This window comes from Lepidothrix coronata, unplaced genomic scaffold (genome assembly GCF_001604755.1).
Source record: "Lepidothrix coronata isolate B3197 unplaced genomic scaffold, Lepidothrix_coronata-1.0 Scaffold171, whole genome shotgun sequence".
NCBI lineage: Eukaryota > Metazoa > Chordata > Aves > Passeriformes > Pipridae > Lepidothrix > Lepidothrix coronata.
The window spans coordinates 1,676,765-1,698,243 of record NW_016690351.1 but is presented as its reverse complement, the minus strand read 5'-3'; the positions used below and the strand labels follow the sequence as shown (position 1 = coordinate 1,698,243).

General features: G+C 38.5%; 1 protein-coding gene across 1 annotated transcript in view; it reads right to left on the bottom strand.

Moving 5' to 3' along the window:
• The window catches only part of INTU (inturned planar cell polarity protein), a 35,517-nt gene extending 14,407 nt beyond the window's left edge, over nucleotides 1-21,110 (bottom strand). Inside the window, exons 1-4 of the mRNA XM_017829945.1 lie at nucleotides 20,968-21,110; nucleotides 17,065-17,651; nucleotides 8,243-8,328; nucleotides 3,005-3,208 (exon numbers count right to left, since the gene is read on the bottom strand). Coding sequence (XP_017685434.1) covers nucleotides 3,005-3,208; nucleotides 8,243-8,328; nucleotides 17,065-17,651; nucleotides 20,968-21,098 — 1,008 coding nt within the window. The 5' untranslated portion in view covers nucleotides 21,099-21,110. The remainder of the gene's footprint in view (nucleotides 1-3,004; nucleotides 3,209-8,242; nucleotides 8,329-17,064; nucleotides 17,652-20,967) is intronic.
• Between the last annotated feature and the right edge of the window lie 369 nt (nucleotides 21,111-21,479).

Genomic DNA, 21,479 nt, shown 5'->3' with positions numbered 1-21,479 from the left:
GCAAACACGATTCCTCGTAATTTATTGCTTTCTGCCAAATCACGATGGACCAAAAATAATGCATGTAGTATTAGGCATATCCACTGCACAGAGTATAGTAAATTATCTTTTTACACAACCAAAAGAAACATAAGCATGATTAAATTCCCTATTTATGTCACTAAGCACATTCAGCCAGTGCCATTAGAAAATTTTCCTCATCAAGACTAAAAGAAGTTTCATTACAGAAGGACCTGGAAACTCTTCATTCTTATCCAATTTAATTAGCTCTATTTACAAATACTCATTAGTGACAAGGATCTTTTTTTCTGGAATCAATCCCTCAACTGGAGAAACCCTGCTGTTTTCTAATTACAGCAGTGCAGAGGGCTAGAAAGAGCCTTTTTCCACCCCTCACTATGAACTGGGGCCTTTACACTGAATTAATTTGTGAATTATCTGTACACTTTCCCAGGGAAAGAAAAGCCAACTGTAACAAAAGGGCAGAGCAGTATCACATCTGTATATACTGATTTAGCAAGGTTCAGCACATGCCACCATACCAGGTCAGCTGTCTCAAAAGCGAGCCCAAAGGTCACAGGCCAAACACAGTGGAACTAATAAACGACAAGCAGCTCATTCCTTAAAAAGTGTAAACCCTTCCTTAACCCAAAAATCCAGACCTGGACAGACTCCAAACTAATGGCTTCTAGTAACACTATCGTGTAGGAGGAATATGAACATTATTCCTTTTTAGACCTGGTATCACCAAAAATCAGGTCAAACGCAAAGATGTTATAGTTGCACGCTAGTACGAATAATGTATAACTGTAATACTTACCTTAAAGTAAAATCTAAAAAAGACAGGATCAATCTAACTGAAACTGTTGCCATCTGTGACACATCCCAAATGATTTCCAACACTACTTTCTTTTATAGCTGAATAGACAGAGCTTACAAGTCTTAAAGCTCATTAATTCTATTTTTAGGTGCCAAAAGCTCACAAGTGGAAGAATTAGTTACTAGTTCCAGTTGCCATAGTTTACATGGATGTGATCTGCATACCGTGCCTCCTTTGGATATGGGTAAAGCAGTTTAGTAAAGGATCATTATATTTTTGTTGTGCAGTATGGCATAGGTGTATCATAACTCCAGTGTTAAAGTACTATATAAACTAAATTTGGGACAGTACATCTACAGGCTATAAGTTGCTTAATGTTCAGTAAAAAGACAAATGCCTTGAAGAAGGCAGCATTTTTTTTGTAATAAAATGTTATAAAGAGCTTGATTACACCAGCAAAGCATCCCTCAACAATAGACTATTTGGGGCTGCGTAACTGCCAAGACTTCTCAGGGAAACAATTATTTCACGGTGTGAAGGGACAACATGTGCATTACAATTCCTCTTTTACCTCTGCTCAATGTTCAGGATTAATCCCGTTTCTTGGGAGAGCTTAAAGAAATAATGGGACAAGAAAGCAGTACTGGATCTACACTGCAGTGTAGGAATTGCAATTAGGCATTTGCATGTCTATTTCCCTACCAACAGAGGAGCCAGCGATCCTGAAATTATTTTTTTTAATATTTCATAAAGTTTATGGGATCAAGAAAATACTGGTCTTTAAGTCTACAATAACCATCCACAAGTGTTCTATCCACATAACATAGCAATCTTGGACTACTGAAAACTCAGAACTGAAGAAAAAGAGACATATTTGAAACATGCAAGTGAACTTTGATAAAGAATCTTAAGTTTATTTAATTTACAGTTAAATGAGCTCTTTTAATTTTTATTGTAAGAAAATACTAAAGAAGAAAAACACTGTGATATTGTATGTATTATGATATCATGTAATTTTCTAGGGTTCTCTTCCGAGCCCTGTCTCTAGAAAGTAAAATTAAACTCCATTATGTGCAGCTGTAACACTTCTTCTCTATCACACATCACTAACAGAACAACACAGACTTGTACCAGTTGGAAAATAGTATAAAGGAAGTAAAGATACTTCAGAGAAGGGATGGAGCACTGAGTGAATCTAAGGATAAATTCCAGGGGAAAGAAATCAAAATGTCTTTTTTCTGCTCCCCACTCCATCACTGTCCTGCCATCCCAGTCCCTGAGGACTGGCAAAACTTGTACTTTGGTATCTCCTCATCACAGATAATATAAGATCACTGGGGCACAATGCTAAATTTGAGAATTCACACAAGAGGAGAAGAGTCTTTTTCCAAATGTTTGTCCCTAGAAGTCTACTTTGTCCATTTGTCATTTTTAGATTAGGCAAGAGGCCAAACTCAGCACCAACCCTTCCCCGCCCCCGCCCTGCTCTGTGTCCCGGCATTAAGAGGAATATCTGTAGCTATGGCTACATCATGGACAACATCTACACAAACTTACAATGGCTTACATCTACACTGGCAAAATTTTTCTGAACACAGAAAGGAAAGAGATGTGAAAGGAAGCTTTACAGGACAAAGGGAAAGTACTTCAGTAGCTCTAAACCGCTGCCCCAAGCAAGAATCAGCGGCTGATTGCAAACAGCAGGCAGGCCAGAGTCCTCTAAGAAAAGGCACATTAGCATTTCAAAACAGGAGCCAGACAGATTATGAATGTGGACTGCCAACATCTCCTGCTGGGGGAAATTCTTTTGGCTCGGCAGATTCCACAGTTCCAAGTTGGAGAGGCGTTGAAAACACCCCGTCCAGCATGTGAGAGAGGACACGAGACACAACACTGCACTGGTGAACGTACCTCGGCTTTGCAGTTACACCTCTGGCCTCTCCTCATGTGCTGACCTGAACTGAGTTTAGGTCCAATTAGACTTTGTCAGCACTGATGCTATTTTTTATCCCTCTGGAATTTCAGGCCTTATTTCTGCCAAAAGGGACATTTTGCAGATGACTCACTACTCGAAACATTTAGCAAGATTATTTATTTATTCATTATTTATTTAACATCAAATGTCACAGCAGTTGCTGTTGTCAGTTGTTATTTCACTTCAGATTTATTCAGTCAGCCACATACCTCATCCTTGGATGTTTCAGAGTCCAGTTTCAGTGTGAGGAACATGACAATATGAGGCACGTCCTGAACAGCCTGCTGAAGGTCCGTACTGTCTTCTCCCCACAGGAGCCGAACCAGATTGTTCATACTTGACTGTGCCTGTTTGTTCATTTGCTGAGAAGTTACTTCAGGCTCAAATACTGAGGTTTCAAATGTAAGTTTAACCTATTAAGATAATTAATTATTGTGAAAACGAGGCTGTACTTACACTTATGTCCCAACATCAAATGAAAAAGATGCAGTTTGAGCCCTTTAAGAGATTAAGTTTTCTCAGCTTTACTGACATGTAAGCACACAAAAGTTCCTCCTGTTTCAAGAAAACCAACTGTACATTTAGCATCATATAACCATCTATTACAAAGGACAAAGCTAGCTATTACATGCTCTATGAACCATGTGAGTAAGCATGTGGTTTGCTGTGTTTTCGTGCTTAATTCTTATGGTCTTGAGAATGGAAAAATATACTTACTTTGAACGCAAAACCTATACTACCCTGACTTTGAAAAACACATAATATTTGACTTCTTTCGAAATGTCAGCACTTTCCTAAGTATATATCCTCAAGGCTCTTTCTGGACCACTTCTTTGCCATTTTGAGTGCACAGGAAAATCGGTTTAAATTTACATTAGACTGAAAAAGTCTGTTAAATTGTAACAGTAGCAATTCTTTCAATCTTTCATTTTCACCATGTTAATTTTTTTAACTGTAAAATCAGCATATAAGAATTTTGTTGCTGTATTTAACAATTCACACAACTACCAAGCATAAAAATTGTTTACATACTTTGCTGTGCTGTCTTTAGAAGAAAAAAAAAGATCAAAGCACAGAGTGTCCTCTCTTAAATAACAAACGTTTAAATGATCAAGCTTACTTTGCCAAAGAATTATGTTTTCTGTCTTTATTTTCCAAATAAAGTAAAAACCAGGAATATTAGAAGAAACACATATTTCCTGACTAACAAGCAACACCTAATCCAAACTATGTTGAAATATGTTTCAGAATTTGCTTTATATTTTTCATACCTTTTATTATCACTGCCTTACAAAAATTATGTTTGCTAGTTGTTCCGGCAGTGATGAAAGAGCAATTTTTAAATTTTTTTGTGAATGAATGCTGATATCCTAAGTATGAAAGAAGGAGATGTGAGAAACATTTAGCTCTTGACTGAGCATAAAATTGTCATTTCCAAGGAGAAAAACTTGATTTATTTTCTCGGATGATACCTCAAGTTTTTATCAGTGTTTAAAGTGACTGAAGACATATTTGGACTAAGCAGGCATGCTCTCAGTTCCCCCTTTCATATGTTTTACTCAAGATGGTTTGTCTACCTTAAAATAACCGTAACATGCCTATTGACTGGGAATTTCTGAACATAACACATCACACCAAATCCTGCTTCTCTGTTAAGTCCTTGACAGTTTAGCCTAAGGATTGATGCAACAAAAAAGTTTATCTTGTCCCAGTTGCAATAAAACTGAGAAGCCCAAAACTGGCTTGGAGAGAAGTGCTATCATCAACTCTTACAGCTACAACATTTATGTCACTGGTTGGCACCTTCCCATTCCACTCCACTTCTCCTCTCCTATTTTGGCTGCTATCAGCTTTTTTCTCTTTTCTCTTCCTGTTCCCTGGAACAGCACTGCCCTCCATCCTGCTCTCCTGCCCTGTGCTACCCCTGTCTTTTCTTAGTCACTCATCCCTCGCCCTCTCCTCATCAGTTTTGTTTCCTTACACTGCACATAACAGGGCTTGAGGAGCAGAAACATCCAACTAAGAAGCAGCTGCTTTTTAAGACCCAGTAACTTGATAGTTCACTTGATAGTTGCAGAGGTGTATGTTTTCTTCTCTAGCATTTTGTGATTCAGTTCTCTTTCTTTCTCATGCCATCTGCATATATTTCAGAGCATTTTCCTCATATCCCGTTTAACTTTTTGCAGATTTCCTTAAGGCTCAATAGTTATTTCTCTTAACTTCTATTACATCTTGTCTGTGGACACTTATACATGACACTTAGGCTACAGTCTCTACATTAACGATGCACAGATATAATTCTTGCTGCAATCTTTTGTTCTCAGTTTTTAAAAAAATAAACTCAGTCTGTCTTCTTGTAAAGGCATCACTGTATGGTCCTCCAGGGAAGAGCTCAAAACAAACTGCGCCAAACAGAACTTTAACTGTCCCTCCTCCTGGAGGCATCCATACTGCCTCCCACATCACTGTAATAGAAAAGGAACAAGAGAATGTATTTCTACGTACCCTAAAACCTGTTCTTTTTTTGGTGGAGGAGAAATGAATCTTCATTTTGAGCAGTGCACCGGACCTGATTAAGTATGACTACTGAAGTTACCTTTTATAAGAACTGACTATGAAACCTTCCATAGCTTTGATTCCATTTCTCCTAAAGACAATCAGATCAATGCACAGCAGAAAAACAGAAAAGGAAATGACAGAAAGAATGGGAAAAGCACAGAAAACATTAGTATTCTACTCTATATATCACACCCACATTCTCAATGCTTAGAACAGTTCTCAAAAAGAATTTAATCAAATGGCAAAAAGGAACTGATGAAGGTGGCAGGAACAGAAAACTGTGAGGGACATGGATGGGAATTTTCTGCTTAGAAAATATGTGACCAAAGTGGAACATGACAGAGTTCTCCTAAGCCACGCAATGATATGAAGAGTAAGACGTGAACAGTTAACTTTTTCTAATAACACAGAAACATGGGGGTATAAAACGCACTTAATTAGATGGCAATTTGAAAGCCAATGTTAATGAACATAACACAAATCAGGTACATAAAATCACTGCTACAGGATGCTGTGGAGGTCAAAGGAATTTTAAGAACTAGATTAACAAAGGAGAATGTGCAAACCTGTAAGTGACCCTAACTATTAACTGCTGGAAGCTGGAAAATAATGATTGGAAGGTCACTCTGTTTTTTGTTTCTTAATACTCTTATACATTTGTCAGTATAGAAGGAGAAAATGTAGCTGTTATACCATTCATCTGCCGCAGAAAGGCATGATTTGTGTTCATCTGCAGGAAAGTGTATGGCTGAGAATATGGATTTTATTACAGACAGAGCTGGTGGCATGGCCTGCATTTTAAAAACTGCCTGCCATTTCCTGTTTTAAGGCTCTGTTTTCCATGTGCTTACCGTTTGCACAACTGTAACTCAAAATTTCAGGCTGGAATTTTTGATTCTGACTGTCTGCCTCAGGCTGAATATTTTTAGAAAGTTTTGGGTAAAATGGTTCTGCAACTTCTGAATATCACAGTAAGGAAGAGTATATTCTTTTAGCATATCTTGCCCTTCCTATTCTGTCTTCTGGTGCAAGGAAGCAGCAGCTATTTTGATTACAGAAAGGGAGAAAAAGAAGGACCGATGTAGCATTTGGACTTCTATTGCTCAATAAATTCACTAAACTAGCCCTTACATGCCTAGATCTAGTTGCCTAAACTGAAGCAAAGAAAACAAAATTCTGGAAATATAATAATGAGTTATGTTCTGTCACATGCTGAAACTGAGAATATAGGGAGTTAAGTTTTTAAATTAATTCCAGCAATTTTTAACATTGAATTCAGAAGAGCAGGGACTTCTCTTATGGAAATAACTTGTATTTAAGTAAAAAGTCTTGAAACTGCTTCTTATTTGATATTTTGCAATGCAAGATGAATGAGAATACATTAACAATTCTGCATGTATTACAAAATCTCAGATACAACAACCCTCTGTTTCTTTAGCAGCATGAACCCAGTGTTCTACTCTGCAAAAAAACTCCTGAACTCTGTATTTAAATCTCCTCTGGTCTATTCCAGCAGTCATTCTACTGGCTTGACTCAAACTGCACAGTAAAAAAGGAATAATTGCACTTTAATAAAAGGGTTTGGAAAGCCAACATGCCAAACTGTTACACATTTCAAATAATTGCTGTCTACTTGACAGATTTACTGACAATTTAAACATTAACATTGCATTAAAAGTAACTACTCTATAAAGGGCTGCACTGTATTTTACCAATAAGTAATACATATACTCTAATCTAGCAAGGATACTATTACATAAACTATATAATCTCCGCTTTTTTAATCATTCTGTATTTAATAGCAGTTACAGCAACTCCGTATTTGGTCAAAGACAGACAAGACAAGGTTTTTCTCCCATGGAGCTCTGCCAATACCTGACCACAACTCTGGTAGCTTCATACTGTCAAATATCTTGGAAAGCTTCCTGAACTGACAACCCAGTACTCAATCTCACTGCAGTTACAGATATAGTTCCACAGGCACTTGCACTACATAAGTTGCAAACAGAGGCATGTTTAAGAAAATCTAAAATTTCCACTTTTTATCTCTGGACTGTAAAACATTTCTACTATCATCATCACCTCGTATATTCTACCTCAAGAAAAACTACCAAGAGACACTACAATTTTTAAACTGCTCCTTCTCATATCTGTAAGTTGCAACTTTTATTTTGTCTTCCTGTCCACCAGGAAGTGGATTTGCACAAAATAATGCAAAATACTAAATTTTATGCTATTAACATCCTATATAAGTAACACCTCTCCTGATTTAGCTCTGAAGTAGCTATGTAATTATTTATTAGTTATTTAATTCTTCGTTATAGTTCCAAAATTATTATTCAGCTAGAAGAAAAGATATATGCAGTAGGTTTGGAGGGAAGAAACATTACTCATCAGGTCAGGTTTTTGGATTTTTTTTTCTATCAACTTTTATTACTGGCTTCTATCAATTTTCATCACTGTTAAGTTTTGAAAGATCTTAAAGTATTTAATCTAAAAACTCTTAAAACCTCGAGACTTCTTTCTATTTAAATAATAAAGTAGTATCAATTTCTCCATTTAAGTGCTCTTAAATATTTTAATGGTACTAACTTGTTAATTCAGGCTTGCTTTTATTCTCTCGTGGTTTGTAAATCTTGTTTATATTAATGAATATATAATTATTTTAGTTAAGTATTTCCAGAGCAATTATTACCATTTTAAGAACAGTAATTGACAAAAAAGACCCACTACTATTTTGTTGACATATTTATATTTAAGCTAGACATCAATATCTTGCTTCATGCATGCTAGTGCTGCACATCTGTTCTGTTTCCTCAGGAAAAAAAGGCTAGAAACAATATTAACATTTACAGAGGACATTTGGAATAAACGTTCAACTACTATACCTGCATAGGACCTGGAATGCAAGACAAAACCCTTTCTATATTTTCAGAATTCACATCGACATCATTGACAGCAATTAAAGCATCTCCTGGAGGTGAAACAGACAAAACATGAGGAAGTTAGTTGGTATCACACCACAATACACAGCCAAAGTGTCTTGTTTTAAAAATTAGTATGACATTCAAAGTCATAAATGTATATTTGTTACATTTAAGAAGATGGTTTCTACATGCAACATTTACTGTGTTTAGAAACATTAGTCTTGCACCTCAGTGCTCTTAAGACCTTACTGCCATGCTTGTATCATTTTACAGAAATCACTGAAGCACGGAATGGTTTGGGCTGGAAGGGACCTTAAAGACCATCCAGTTCCAACCCCGCCTGCCATGGGCAGAGACACATTCTACTAGACCAGGTTGCTCAAAGTCTGTCCAAGCTGTTGTTGAACACTTCCAGGGATGGGGCAACCACAGCTTCTCTGAGTAACCTGTTCCAGTGCGTCACCACCCTCATAATGAAGAATTTCTTTCTAATATCTAATCTAAATCCACCCTCTTTCAGTTTGAATCCATTTCCCCTTGTGCCTTCACTACAAGCCCTTGTAAATTGTCTCTCTCCATCTTTCTTGTAGGCTCCCTTCTGTGACTGGAAGGTCGCAATTAGGTCACTCCAAGGCCTTCTCTTTTCCAGGCTGAACAAACTCAATTCTCTTAGCCTTTCCTCATAGGAGAGGTACTCCATCCCCCTGATCATCTTGGTGGTCCCCCTATATAGCGACTGTCCAAGCTTCTTCCTTCCACCCAGGCTTATATTACACTCGTGTTCCTTTACCAGAAAACACAACAATTTCATCAATCAGGTTATTTCCATTGCCCTGCTCTGAAACCACCTCTGTTCACTTGCCAAGCCTTCTCCAGTGCTACTGCCACTGATAAAAACACTGTTTCCAAAAGCACTCCAAAACTCACTCTTCCTGTAGCAGCTTACAAGTTCTAGGCCATCACTTACACCAAAGATTTCAAGTGTTGGTCGAGCCTAACTCTGGAAGAATCTCACCACCCTGAGCTCCCCTCTTTGAAGAAATCCTGGCAGTTATTGTGCACATTAGTAACTCTTAGCTTAGTTCACTGAACTGGCAGAAAACCATTCATTCTTCCTCATTTCTCCTTCGTCTCTCAAGCCACACCACAATTTAGTCCTTTCCCTTCTTTTCCGTTCCTTGTCCACTGCTGTGGTTTCTTATTCTGCTCTCTCCGTACTTTTATCTGCCCATTCTTTCTGCCTAACGGCATCTTGCGTTTTCTACATCTGACACTCTTACCGTCACTGGGAATGAGAAAAAACTCAGGATCCCAAGGAAAAAGTCATTAACTGCAAATGGAAAAGCTTTGAAAAATTAAGGGCACCAATCACAAAAACAAACAGAACAAAATCAACAGACTTAAAATCAACATTCAAGTTTAAAGTACAAACACCAAACTGGGATTTCTCTCTGAAGGAAAATATTCTCAAGAAGTAACCCAGTGATAATTAGTTGATAACCTCTGCCTCATCCGCCTCAGAAAGATGCATATTTAAGCACAGTGTGCAAGAAAAATATGAGACCAGTGGAAAAGGAAACCAGCCTGTGAAGTTAGAAAACTTGATTTCAAGGTCATTCTTCTGTATGAACTAAAAATACCAAGAGCTCCTCTGGAAGAGCAAATTGAAAATCAAGCCTCATTTTGCTTCAGCTGCACAAAGACTCCCTTAACTACCTCCACATCCTTTCCAAGATTATTAATATAGTGTTCATCACTCAGGAGTGTAAAGACATTAGAAAAAGGATATGGATTTGTAGCAAATGTGCATGTTAGTATAGTTATATTTTAAGCCTTCACTTGGCAACAAAAATGTGAGTAACTGCAGAAATAAAAGTACTGAACCACTGTAAGGTTCAGTATGTTTTTCAATTTTCAAGGGAGAAGACTTGCTCAGCTCAAACTGACACAGTGATGATAATGACATGTGTACTAAGGAAAAGCACAACCTGTGGCTCTAAGGTCTCTCCATTTCCTGAGAATCTACTAAAGGCCACAGAATGTGAAAGTTTAGAAGAATACTGACACTTTATCATTATTTCTATGTTCTACCTTCTTGTTAAGTACCATCAAATGCAATGGGAATTCTTCCCAAGTACAAGGTTGATTGCTCCAAATCAGTGCAACACACAGTTAATGAAAGAACATTCTTCTTAACTAACCAGCACTAAGGAAATACTGAATTCCCCAAAAATGCAAGCAATATTCCTCTTTAATACACCAGACAACAACCAACCACTCACTCTTATTTACATTAAAGAAAAATTCATTCCTACTCTTTCTGACAGCAAAACCAAGAAAAGGTTAAGTTGTATTATATACATAAGTTATCTCCCCTTGGAAAAAGTTAAATTGGTTTTTCTCTTTCAATAATAGTAGCTCTCTCACTAACCTATGTGTTTCTTGATGCACAGTATAGTGAAGTTCTAGCCTATCGAATCTTCAACACAACAGTAATTCGAAGATAGAAAAGTTGAGACTTAAAAAGCATTTAAAAGCAATTCACTAAGTCCATGCCAGAGGTCAGGGACTTGAAAATTAGTAATGAAAGGCAGAGCATTCAGGCTACTCTAATATAACAAGAATTATAAACAGAATTATTATGTTCTTTATTAAGAACACTATATTAAAAATCATCACTCAGAACTACAAAAGAAAGCATAAACTGCTCTTCTACTTAACTGAAGCACTGTTGTTTTGTGTTCTGTTTGTTTAGTAATTTCTAGAGACCTTAGGAATTCTGTTGTAAAGAGAACAGCCATCTGATTCACAAAGCCATTCAAAGGAGCTGCACACACTTTGCGAAGCCATATGCACCCTAGCACTTTACATGTTACATACTCAAAGTGTCTTGGCACCGGTTGCCGCAAGAGAGGAGCCCCGAAGAGGAGATACAAGGACTCCCTGAAACAACATCTCAGCCTTGGCCATACTGACCACCATAACTGGTCTACTCTGGCCTCCAACCGGGAGGTCTGGAGACACACCATCTATAACGCTGCTGCTTCCTTTGAGAACGCCGGCAGGATCACTCTTGAGGAGAAAAGACAACGCAGAAAGAACCGTGTCTTGCAGAATATACCACCCAAGGAGTCTTTCTGTTGTGCCTTTTGCAATCAGACATGTCTATCTTGCATTGGCCTTATTAGCCACCAGCGTGCTTGTAACAAATGTGGATAGAGCCTTCCCAAATCTTCGTTCACGAAGCCTGGCCATGATGATGATGATGACTCAAAGTGTATTATTTATTGTATTGCAGCAATAAATATTTATTCCATTCAATTAGTAAAAAATGTAATCACATACCATAAATGGAACAGCTTTCCAGAAGACACAGCCAAAGCAGTCCTGTAAGGCTGCCTTCTTTCTGCCTGAAAATACTATGTCACTATCAAGGAAGAGCAACTTAATATATAGCTGAGAAAATCTATATGCATCAGTATGGACTTTCCAGAATTGGGCCTGAGAGGTGGTGGGGGTGAGCATTTGCATTTTTTCCTTCTTTTTGCCAAACACAACAGCATTCAAAGAATAGAGATTATGAAGTAACAGAATAAACTACAACACTAGGAAAAGTAAGAAGTACGTAAAATCATGAATACCGAATATCTTTAAAGTAGGACATGACCAAGACCTACCCAGTGTGATAATTGCAGTGAAAGAGTTTTTATACATGCAAGTTAACTTTGTTAGAGCTTCCCATCTACATTTTATTTGAGAATTGTCTTCTCTCCTTTAGCAGTGTGAAAAACTTCCAGACAGTGAGACTGACTTAGGTCTTTAGACATTAAGTATGTAAAAAAAATTGCACAAATGCATAAAGTTTAATCTGATTTCACTTAAAAGTCTAAATAGCGATTGCAATTGTTTAAGTTCATCTAACTCGATAGTCTGCAGAGTCAAGTCGAATTATCCCAGACTAAATATTGGTGAATTACAGATGTAGACAGAAACATTAGGAAAAAAAATCTTAGTTCCATTTTTAGAGACACATTGAGCAACTACAATAGAGGAAATGAATTATCTTCAGGCAGCTCCAAGATATCAGACCTTGAGTTAACAAACTTATTGTTAGAAAAAATATATGTCCTTCTGAAAGAGAGTAGATTTATATTAGGTAGTAGGAAGAAATTCTTTCCTGTGAGGGTGATGAGGCACTGAAACAGGTTGTCCAGAGAAGTTATGGATGTCTCACCCCTGGAAATGTTCAAGGCCAGGTTGGGTAGAGCTCTGAGAGACTTGGTGTGTGGTTAGATCATCTGTAAGATCTCTTCCAACCCAAACCATTCTATGATTCTCAGTCCACAAAGAAGCTATAAGATACCCATAAATGTTCTCCACACAATGTTAAGCACAACTGAATTTTACTTGATTGATAGAAAAGAGAGAGGTGAGGCAGGAATTCTTTCCTGTTTTATTTGTTCTGCCTTGCCATCTTCTCATGAGAAGAGACTTCTCCCATCCAGTCAGCAGCAGCTCAGAACAGTGTGTATTGATCTCAAACACCCAGTTTAAACACAGCTGACGAAATTATTCCTGCCTCTTCAAAGACAAAGTTTAGAAAAGTCTTTGGCACTGCTGACATCCCTAGAATGTTTATTTCAGAACTGCCTATCTCTTTGCCACATGAGGCAAGGCACAGGACTGTTACTTCTGTTAACTATCCATTCCCTAGTGATAAACCTGCAAGTACCATTTCTAAAAGCAGATCTGTATGCATGTCCCTTATGTATCGGTATGTATGTCCCTTAATGCATTAAGCTAAGGGACAATGACTGGTGATCCTTCCATACTGTGATGGAAAAATGAACATTTTTTCTGAATCAAGTTGTTCACATGGGAGAGGACGGAGGACACTTTTGTCATGGAGTCCTAGTATTTGGTTTCCCCTGTTCTTGGTAATGACCTGGTGGAAGTATGCACAAAAGTTCACATACTCCTTTCCAAAAAAGGCAAACTATGGAACGCATTCCTTCTGAAGAAAGCCAGATCAATTACTTGTTTTACATGTTAGCAGGCTGCTTCTGCCCAAACCAATGCTGCTATGCTTCAAGAGAAGATTAAAAGAATATAAATCACATCCCAAACACCATAGTGAGAACACAGCTAAGCTTATGCAAGCTCTGTGTTTCCATCTTGCATGCCTGAAGTCTCTGCTTTGGAGAGTCTTCTCCAGAAATATACCATGTAACTCCACATAAAAATCTCGAACTCTCACCGTATTTTGGTCCTTTCAAGGACGTATTTTCCTAACAGGACTCTAAGGATACAGACTTCTCAAGACAAACAGCAGCCTGTAGCTTTTGCATACCTGTTCAAAACTGGATTATTAGAGTCCATTTTTACTATCATCCACAATTAATTGCTGTCCCTGAGGAGTTTTCACTTTTTCTGACAATTGCACGTACTGATAAGGTGACAAGATTCCTGCTGAGATATTTGGTGATGAGAGTAGTAAGATAGTTTCAAAGAGGGTAACAATAGTACGTCTGCTAGTGACAAGAGCTTTGCTGTACTTTCAGTGTGATTGAAATTACTTTTTCATTTGTACTATAGTAAAGATGATGCTCATCAGCATTTACAAGAAGTTTTCCCTGCTGTGAGTAGGACAGATTTCAACTTGAAGGGGGACGGGAAGCAAATCACAACAGCATTTCCTATCATACCCCTTATTTGTCTGGATCTAAAACTGAGTATTTTGGGGACATTTTCCTTTTTGAAAATACACTCAAAGATGAAATTAGAAAGTTCTCCATAGCAGACCAGGCTTTGTATATTGTTGAAAATTAAGCAAAGAAAATGTTTTGCCAAAAATACAAAAGACACTTTAAAAACATGAGATAAAAGCAACTGTATTTCATCTTAACCAAAATGAAATTGACAGCAAGAGTTTAAAAATCAATGAGGGCTTTTCTGTTTTGAAAATTTAAGATGGATACTGAACTGCTAAATATTAATAAAAAAAGATAAATGAACTGATAAAAACCACATGGATGGAGTGCCATCTTTTTAGAGTTAAGAAGCAGCAGGGTTTTTTAAGCTTGAAAAACCATTGTATTTACTTTCATATGGTCAGTGTCTGCATTCTACTTGGTTAATAAAGTACAGCAAAAAGACTTATGACTTCCATATGCAATCTTGAAAACAAAAATTAAAGTGCAGTGCACAAATAATAAACAGATGTTTTAAGTGTTCAAAGCTATAAGGGATACACATTTCAAAATAAATAAAAGAAGCCACCTGAGGAAAGTGATTATTAAGGATGGAAAAGGTGGCTATTTCTACTAAAAATGTTAAAGCAATAACCACTTTGTGAGTCAAAATGAGCGCTGCAAACTGGTCACAAGGAAGATCACTGGATGTCACTTAAAGCATGTATTTTAAAAGGAAAATATGGTTTGTATTTGCCTCACGGAAGACTACAAAAACTGGTCTGCACCACTGGAGGCCATTAAAATACTAAAAAGCAAAACAAGAACAGGTTAATGTCTATGCCTACACATGTAAATGAAGATGAACAGAGTTATAACCACACCAGCCAGCAGGTACCATGCTGTACTGATCAGATATTCCTCATTTGTGATAGCTCAAGAAACTGGTCACTTTTGTGCTAATTCTTCAATTTTAGCCTGACCACAAAAATATTCTTTATTGACTGTTTCCACAATTCAGAACAGGATTCCTAAAACCTACTTTTATCAACAACAACAGGAAGGCAAAGTTCTACTGCATGTTTTTGAACTTTCTGTCCAACCTTAGCTCTTGTGAGGATTTACTGAACTACAGTTGCTTCAAAACCAGGCTTTGGGTGTATACCACAGCTATCCCATCCTCTGATGTGCAATGCAGATGCAGTAAACCAGACAGTTTTTGACAAGAACAAAAATTTTACTGTATATTCTTTAGGCAGACAGCACTGAAATCTGAGCATCTAATTCATGCAAAGCATCCCTATTTCTAGACACCACATAAAAATCCCAGAGTACTCAACTTCGCTATAGAGACATAGTTTGAAAGTATTTTTATATGAAAATTATATATTTTATACTGTTGGCACTGAATACAGTTCATTTTCCTAGTTAAGAGCTGAATAACTAAAGTACGCTTAAAACTATTTTGTTTTCAATGTGTAAAACCAAGGCAAGGGTTGGTGATAGCCTAGGACACACTAAACTGCAAGACTCTTTAGATTATTAAGGTAAATTTTCTTGTATTTGAAACAAAACGAAAACCCCACAGATTTTGTCCTCACTAGCTCTGTGAACCAGTAAGTGCATTAGATGAAATACTATCTCTGTTTAGGTTCACTTGATCTCCAGGATCTGGTATTTGCCTACACTGTTTTGACTTCACACTTGCTCTTATGAACAGCCTATATACAAATTTGTGTTCCAGAATTAACTTAGAGGTTATAAATACACAGTCTTGCACTAATTAGATTAAATACCATTAAACAGATCAAACTCATTCACTCCTCCCCCTCAATCCACATGCCCCACTTCTTGACTAATCAGTTCTTGCTGGCAAAATGTGAAAGTTATCCAGTCTTCCCTCTGGAGTATTCTTTAGGATCCCTACCAAAAACACGTGCTGGAAGAATCAGCTAATCAAAGCACGATTTGCCTTTTTACACACACGACACTGGAATTTCAAAAGAACTCATGCTGACTTTGTGGGATTTGTGCTACTATAGTATTAAGATTTTCATGATCTTCTAACCAACATCACATCTTTGCTCTCTTGCTCCATGAGGGACCAACTTCAAGAGTAATTAAACAACCTTCCGCCCTTTGCAGAGGTGGCCTGGTTGTCTCACATTTACTGTCTCCAAGGTTGGTGTCCTGTGAGTGCCAAGTCCTTTTAATGGCCTCAATTAAAGTGGGAGTATTTCTGCTCCCTCATTTTCACTCCCAGCAGTTCATTCCTCTCAATTATTCACATCTGGGTGCTTGTCAGACCTTCTGTGACCCAGGTTTAACGTACTACACCCACAAAAAACTACACAGCCAGTTTTTCTTTGGGGTTAGTTTCCTGCCAGGTTATTTAGTTGTATCAGCTCAAGGAAGCGTCTGATGAGCCAAACCAACGCAAAGAAGAGTAAGTACGCTGGTTCACTGCCTTCCTAAACTGCAGCATCACTATAGATTTGGAGTCTCCTGATCACAACTGCTGAGGAAGCAGATGTTAGACTCGCTAAACAGAAAAATAACCAAACAAGGGTGCGCAGAAAATTTGTAACATATATCTTACTTAGTATTTTTTCCTAATTTTTATGATACAAAATCCATTTAAAGGATATACAGTAAAGCTTTTCATCCAAGAGGGATGATGTTGAAAAGACTGAAAACTAAATACAGTATTTGGCAGACTATAGGCTTTCCCCAGGCCCACTTATCTAGGGATTAAATCCTGCATTAAATTAAAGGGGGGGCGCTGGTGGTGGTGTATTTCTTGCTCCATGTTCAAGCTGCTCAATCCCTGTACACTAAGGGATAGTTGTCTCCTTATTGTAGTAACACCTTTTATGTTATGCCACGTGTTCTTAAAACCACTAATATAGTAAAATTGACTAGGTAACAAAGCATCAGATGCCATGACATTGATTTAAAATTATCACTCAAGAACTGATGTAACTGCTTATGTCTCAGGAATATTCAAATCAGCTGCTTAAAAAAGCAAAAAAACCCGTAAGTCTTCATTTCAATGGAAGATTGCAGAAGTTGACTATTCCTCTGATTACTTACCGATCAAGATTTGACCTGTTTTCACTGCAGAACTACCTGGCACCAAGCCATGTACCACAAGCTTCTCTTCACCAACTCCTCTGATGACTTTATCCTTCCTGCCTTGTTTCTCCACTCTTCTGCTGCTCCATGAGGACTGATGGACAATTCCCACTAAGGCCTCCAGCAGCCTCTGCTGCTCCTCTTCTCCAGCACTGTACAGTTTTCTGGGATTTACATAAACATACACATCTTTGTACTTTTGCGGAACAGTGACACCCATTTTCTGTGTGGATGGGTGTTTCAATATGGAAGTAGGACCAGTGGAGTGCACATTACAGCTTCCACTGCCTTTCTTACCAGAATGCTTTGGTAAAAGATTTTTCTTTTTTAATATTTTGGTCCATTTCTTCAGTTCATACTTTCTTTCCTTTCGTGATTCCTCTTGAATAATTTCAGCTTCATTTTCACGAAACCTGACATGATTCACTGCTGGCATTTCTGGACAGCTGTTCTGGAACAAAGTTTCTTCTTCACTTTCACTCAATTCTAAATAAAATAATTCCCCGTTTTTCTGCACACCATCCAACCATTCAGGCTCAAGATCACTGGGAAAGAAAGAAGAATTGATCAGTGACAGTTCTGATAAGGAAGACCGCTATGCAAGTGACATCTGATTGTTTTAAGTAAGAAGGGGACAGAGTGTGCAAGGGATAAAAAAAGGAAAAAAAATAGTTGCCTCCTGAACACTGACAGTTCAACTGCTTAAGTTTGCCATAAGGATTAGTGCTTGTCTTAGACAAATGATGGAAATGGCAAGGAAAGACACCCCTCCCAGAACTTAATATAGTTTCTTCAAGTGCTTACAGAAAAACAGCCATTGCAAAAAGCAATATTCCCTTTTCTGAAAACAAACAACAGAATACAACCACAAACTTGTTTTAATTAGTAATTACATTAATGGGCATGATGGGGCTTTCTCTTGGAGGAAAAATGCCATCCTATTTGTTCTCTCTTATTATTTTTGCCTTTATAATGTAATCACGGTGTGATTTTTGGGGTTGTCCTGTGCAGAGTCTGAAGCTGAACTTGATGATTCTTGTAGGTCCCTTCTAATTAAGGATGCTATGGGAAGACAGATTGTACTGTCAGCCTTTTGGCAAGACAAGATTAACATTTTAAAGTCACTTAAATTTAACAAAAAAAATCCCAAAACAACGCAACACGAAATCTAGGTAACACTTTTTTTAAAAGTCAAGTTCCAAATAGCACATTCATGCTCACATGCAAAAATACACACCAAAAAGAGGCAACACTGCTATAGAAACAGTTCTGACAGCTGGAGTGGATCACTTTAAGTCACAAGCAACATGCTGCTGCAAAGCGAAGGCAAAGCGGCTCCACGATGTATTACCAAAAGTATCATCTGCACAGCACAAAAAATTTTTTGTCCTAATTTGGCAACAATAATATGTCAACCATGTCCAGTTTTGGATAGTACATTTTAAGAAAGATGGAATAATTGGAACATATCCACAGCACAGAGACAAATAGTAAGTAGTGTATAAACATGTTTTAAAGGGAAAGAGACTGAAGAAAATCATGCTCTTTTGGCTGAGAAAAAAAACCAAACCAACCAGAAAAAGGGTTGCTGAGAGGCAACAGGCCAAATGAACCCCAAGGTGAACCACCGAATGTTACTACAGGATGAGGATCAATAAGTAAGAGTACTTAGCATTTTAATTATCTAAAATGTTCTGTATGGAAGACTTCCAGGAACAGACAAGGACAGTTCATTCATCCCAACTAGACAACAAACAGGTCTCCGTGTTTCATAAAAATCATATAAGGAAAAACTAGGTCGATGATTTACATCAGAATTCATCTCATTCATCGTTTAAAGTTAACATATATTCATACATTTTATACTAGAACTAATTTTACAGAATAGTGAGCGTGAGTTGTGTTTAGAACTAGTATTAAATAATTCAAATAGTGCATTAATTTGAGAACAGATAAATGAAACAGCTTCAAATTATAGCTGAACAGAGAACACTATGCAAAGACATTGCACCATAGCACCTTTAAGGGCTCAAAGAAAAGATCTGGTTGGACTAAGAACATAGAAAACATTGGCATTACTCTCTTCCTGGAGCCCCAATTACTGTGAGAACTATATGGATGTTGCACAGGAAGAAACATCATGCACTTCCTCTGCATTTATTAATTTTTTGTGCCCAAGTTGATAGTTTTAAAAGTAGAGCCATGACTTGTGAGGATTTGGCTAATCCCAGTGGTCATCACTAAGTCAGTTTGCAACTTACTACCAAGTCTTACTCAAGATCTTGTGTATCTTACTCAAGGCTGCTAAGGCCAGACAATAACTGATCTGACATCTTTCAAAAGGTGGTAGGCAAGAAATAATATGCCAGAGTTTTTCCTTGTTTTGTTTTTTAAGTACTTCTGCATTCTGGTATATGTAAGCAAAATTAGGAAAAACCAAAATCAACGAAGGAAACACTAGAAATTTACAAAGAAATAACATGTGGATTAGCAGAAACTCCTGTGATGTATGATAGTCATTTTACTCCCTCTATAAAAAAGGATTGTGCTCTTAGTAAAAGCTCTTTCATCTTTGGGATAATGTCAAAATTTCAACTTGGATGTCAGTTCATACACTCACATTCTCCAGCTTTGTTGTGTATTCTTACCACAATGTACATTATGGACTAAGGAAAAAAAAAGGGGTGGCCATTTGTAGTATTTACATTATAATGTAAAGGAACTATCACTTTTGAAATACAGATCTGTACAGACATCTGGAAAAGCAAAGTCTGAAACAAGAAATGTTGTAGTGTCCCTAATGTTGTAGTGTCACAATTGATTTAAACTAAGCAAGGAAAAAAAAAAATCTCATTTCCATCTCTCTTCCCTTGTGTCAAAACAAGTGCTTCCATCTAGGTCTGGAAGCTTCAGTTAAGGGATCTAAAACTCTGAAAGACCCACATTCCTCTAAGAGCAGTTTCACTGATCACATTCAGGTATTTATTTCCTCCATTGCCCGAAAAACTGTCCCAATTGAAATTGTCCATGTATGGAAGAAAGATATACCAGAAACAAAGGATCCAAGTTCTGTTTCTGAAGCAAGAGAAGGTTCTTCTCACCAAGGAAACTGAAACAATAAAACCATTATGATCTTGTCTCTGCCAAAGGCAGGGGGTTAGAATTGGATGATCTTTAAGGTCCTTTCCAATCCCAACTATTCTGTGATTCTGTGAGCCTTTGAGCCTGTTTTAAAGCAATTAAACAACAAATCAAGGATTAACTACTTTTAGGTAACTGCACTCGAGTTAAATTCCACCCGTATGAGACTCTGCAGAAGTGAAGTTCGTCATCTTCAGTTTTTCAAACCTTTGGCTGTGCCACAACAAAGTACAACTTCATGCTGAGGCACTGATTTGGTATAGGCAAAGCTGCCATCCTCTAACTGGCTATAGCTGCCCGGAAGGATTCTGACTTAGTGACAGAAAATGTTAAACTCTGTTAAAATAGAACTACTAAGAGCACAAACACGCTATTTTCCCGCTGGCACATGTAACCATTCACTTCTCAGCTCTGTCTGAGCTTGGCACTTATAACACACGTGTCATGTCCCTCCTTCCCCTCTGGTTCGCAGGCCGTGTCCAGCTGGGATACAGGACCCATCCCAGGGACTGCCCGCAGCTGAACTAACACTGCTGCTAGCCGCGTTACCGTCAGGGCTCGGCAAAGAGACGTCTCAGAAAGCACAGAGCGTTCTCTGCTACTAGAACCATCAGCGCTACACCCACAGCGCCGGTGGACTCCGACCGCTGCGCCGGGGCGGCGCAACCCCACGAACGCCCCCGACCCAGGGCCCGCGGCTCGCCCTTCCCGGCCCCTTACTCGGAGCTCGCAGACAGCGAGGAGCCGAAGGAGTCACTCTCGCTGCCGGTGCCCGCAGGCTCAGCGCCTTCTCCCCTCGGCGGCTCCATCGCCTCGGCGACTCCATTCCCGCCGGGCCCCCCGGACGCCATTACACCCCCACGCCGGGCGGCCACGTGGCCCGCGCCGCGCCCTCCCATTGGCCGCGTCCCCGCGCGCCATGGAGACGGCGGGAAGCGCGAGGGGCCCGGGCCGGGAGGGGCAGCACCGCCCCCGCCTCGACCGGGGGGAATTGCGCCTTCAGTGCGTCACCTGAAAGTAATGCCCAACCTCCCCCGTTCGCCTCCTCGAAACAAAAAAACTGCCTTAGCGATCCCTTGAAAGTCTTTCAGTAGGTCGATATGGAACGCAAATGACCAGGCTATTTATTTAGTTGCCCGACGTCAAGGTCCCACATCTGTCCCATAAAAGAGATTGGCAGTGAAACTCGGGAGACCTGGGCCAGAGCATTGCTTGTAATCAAACACTAATCT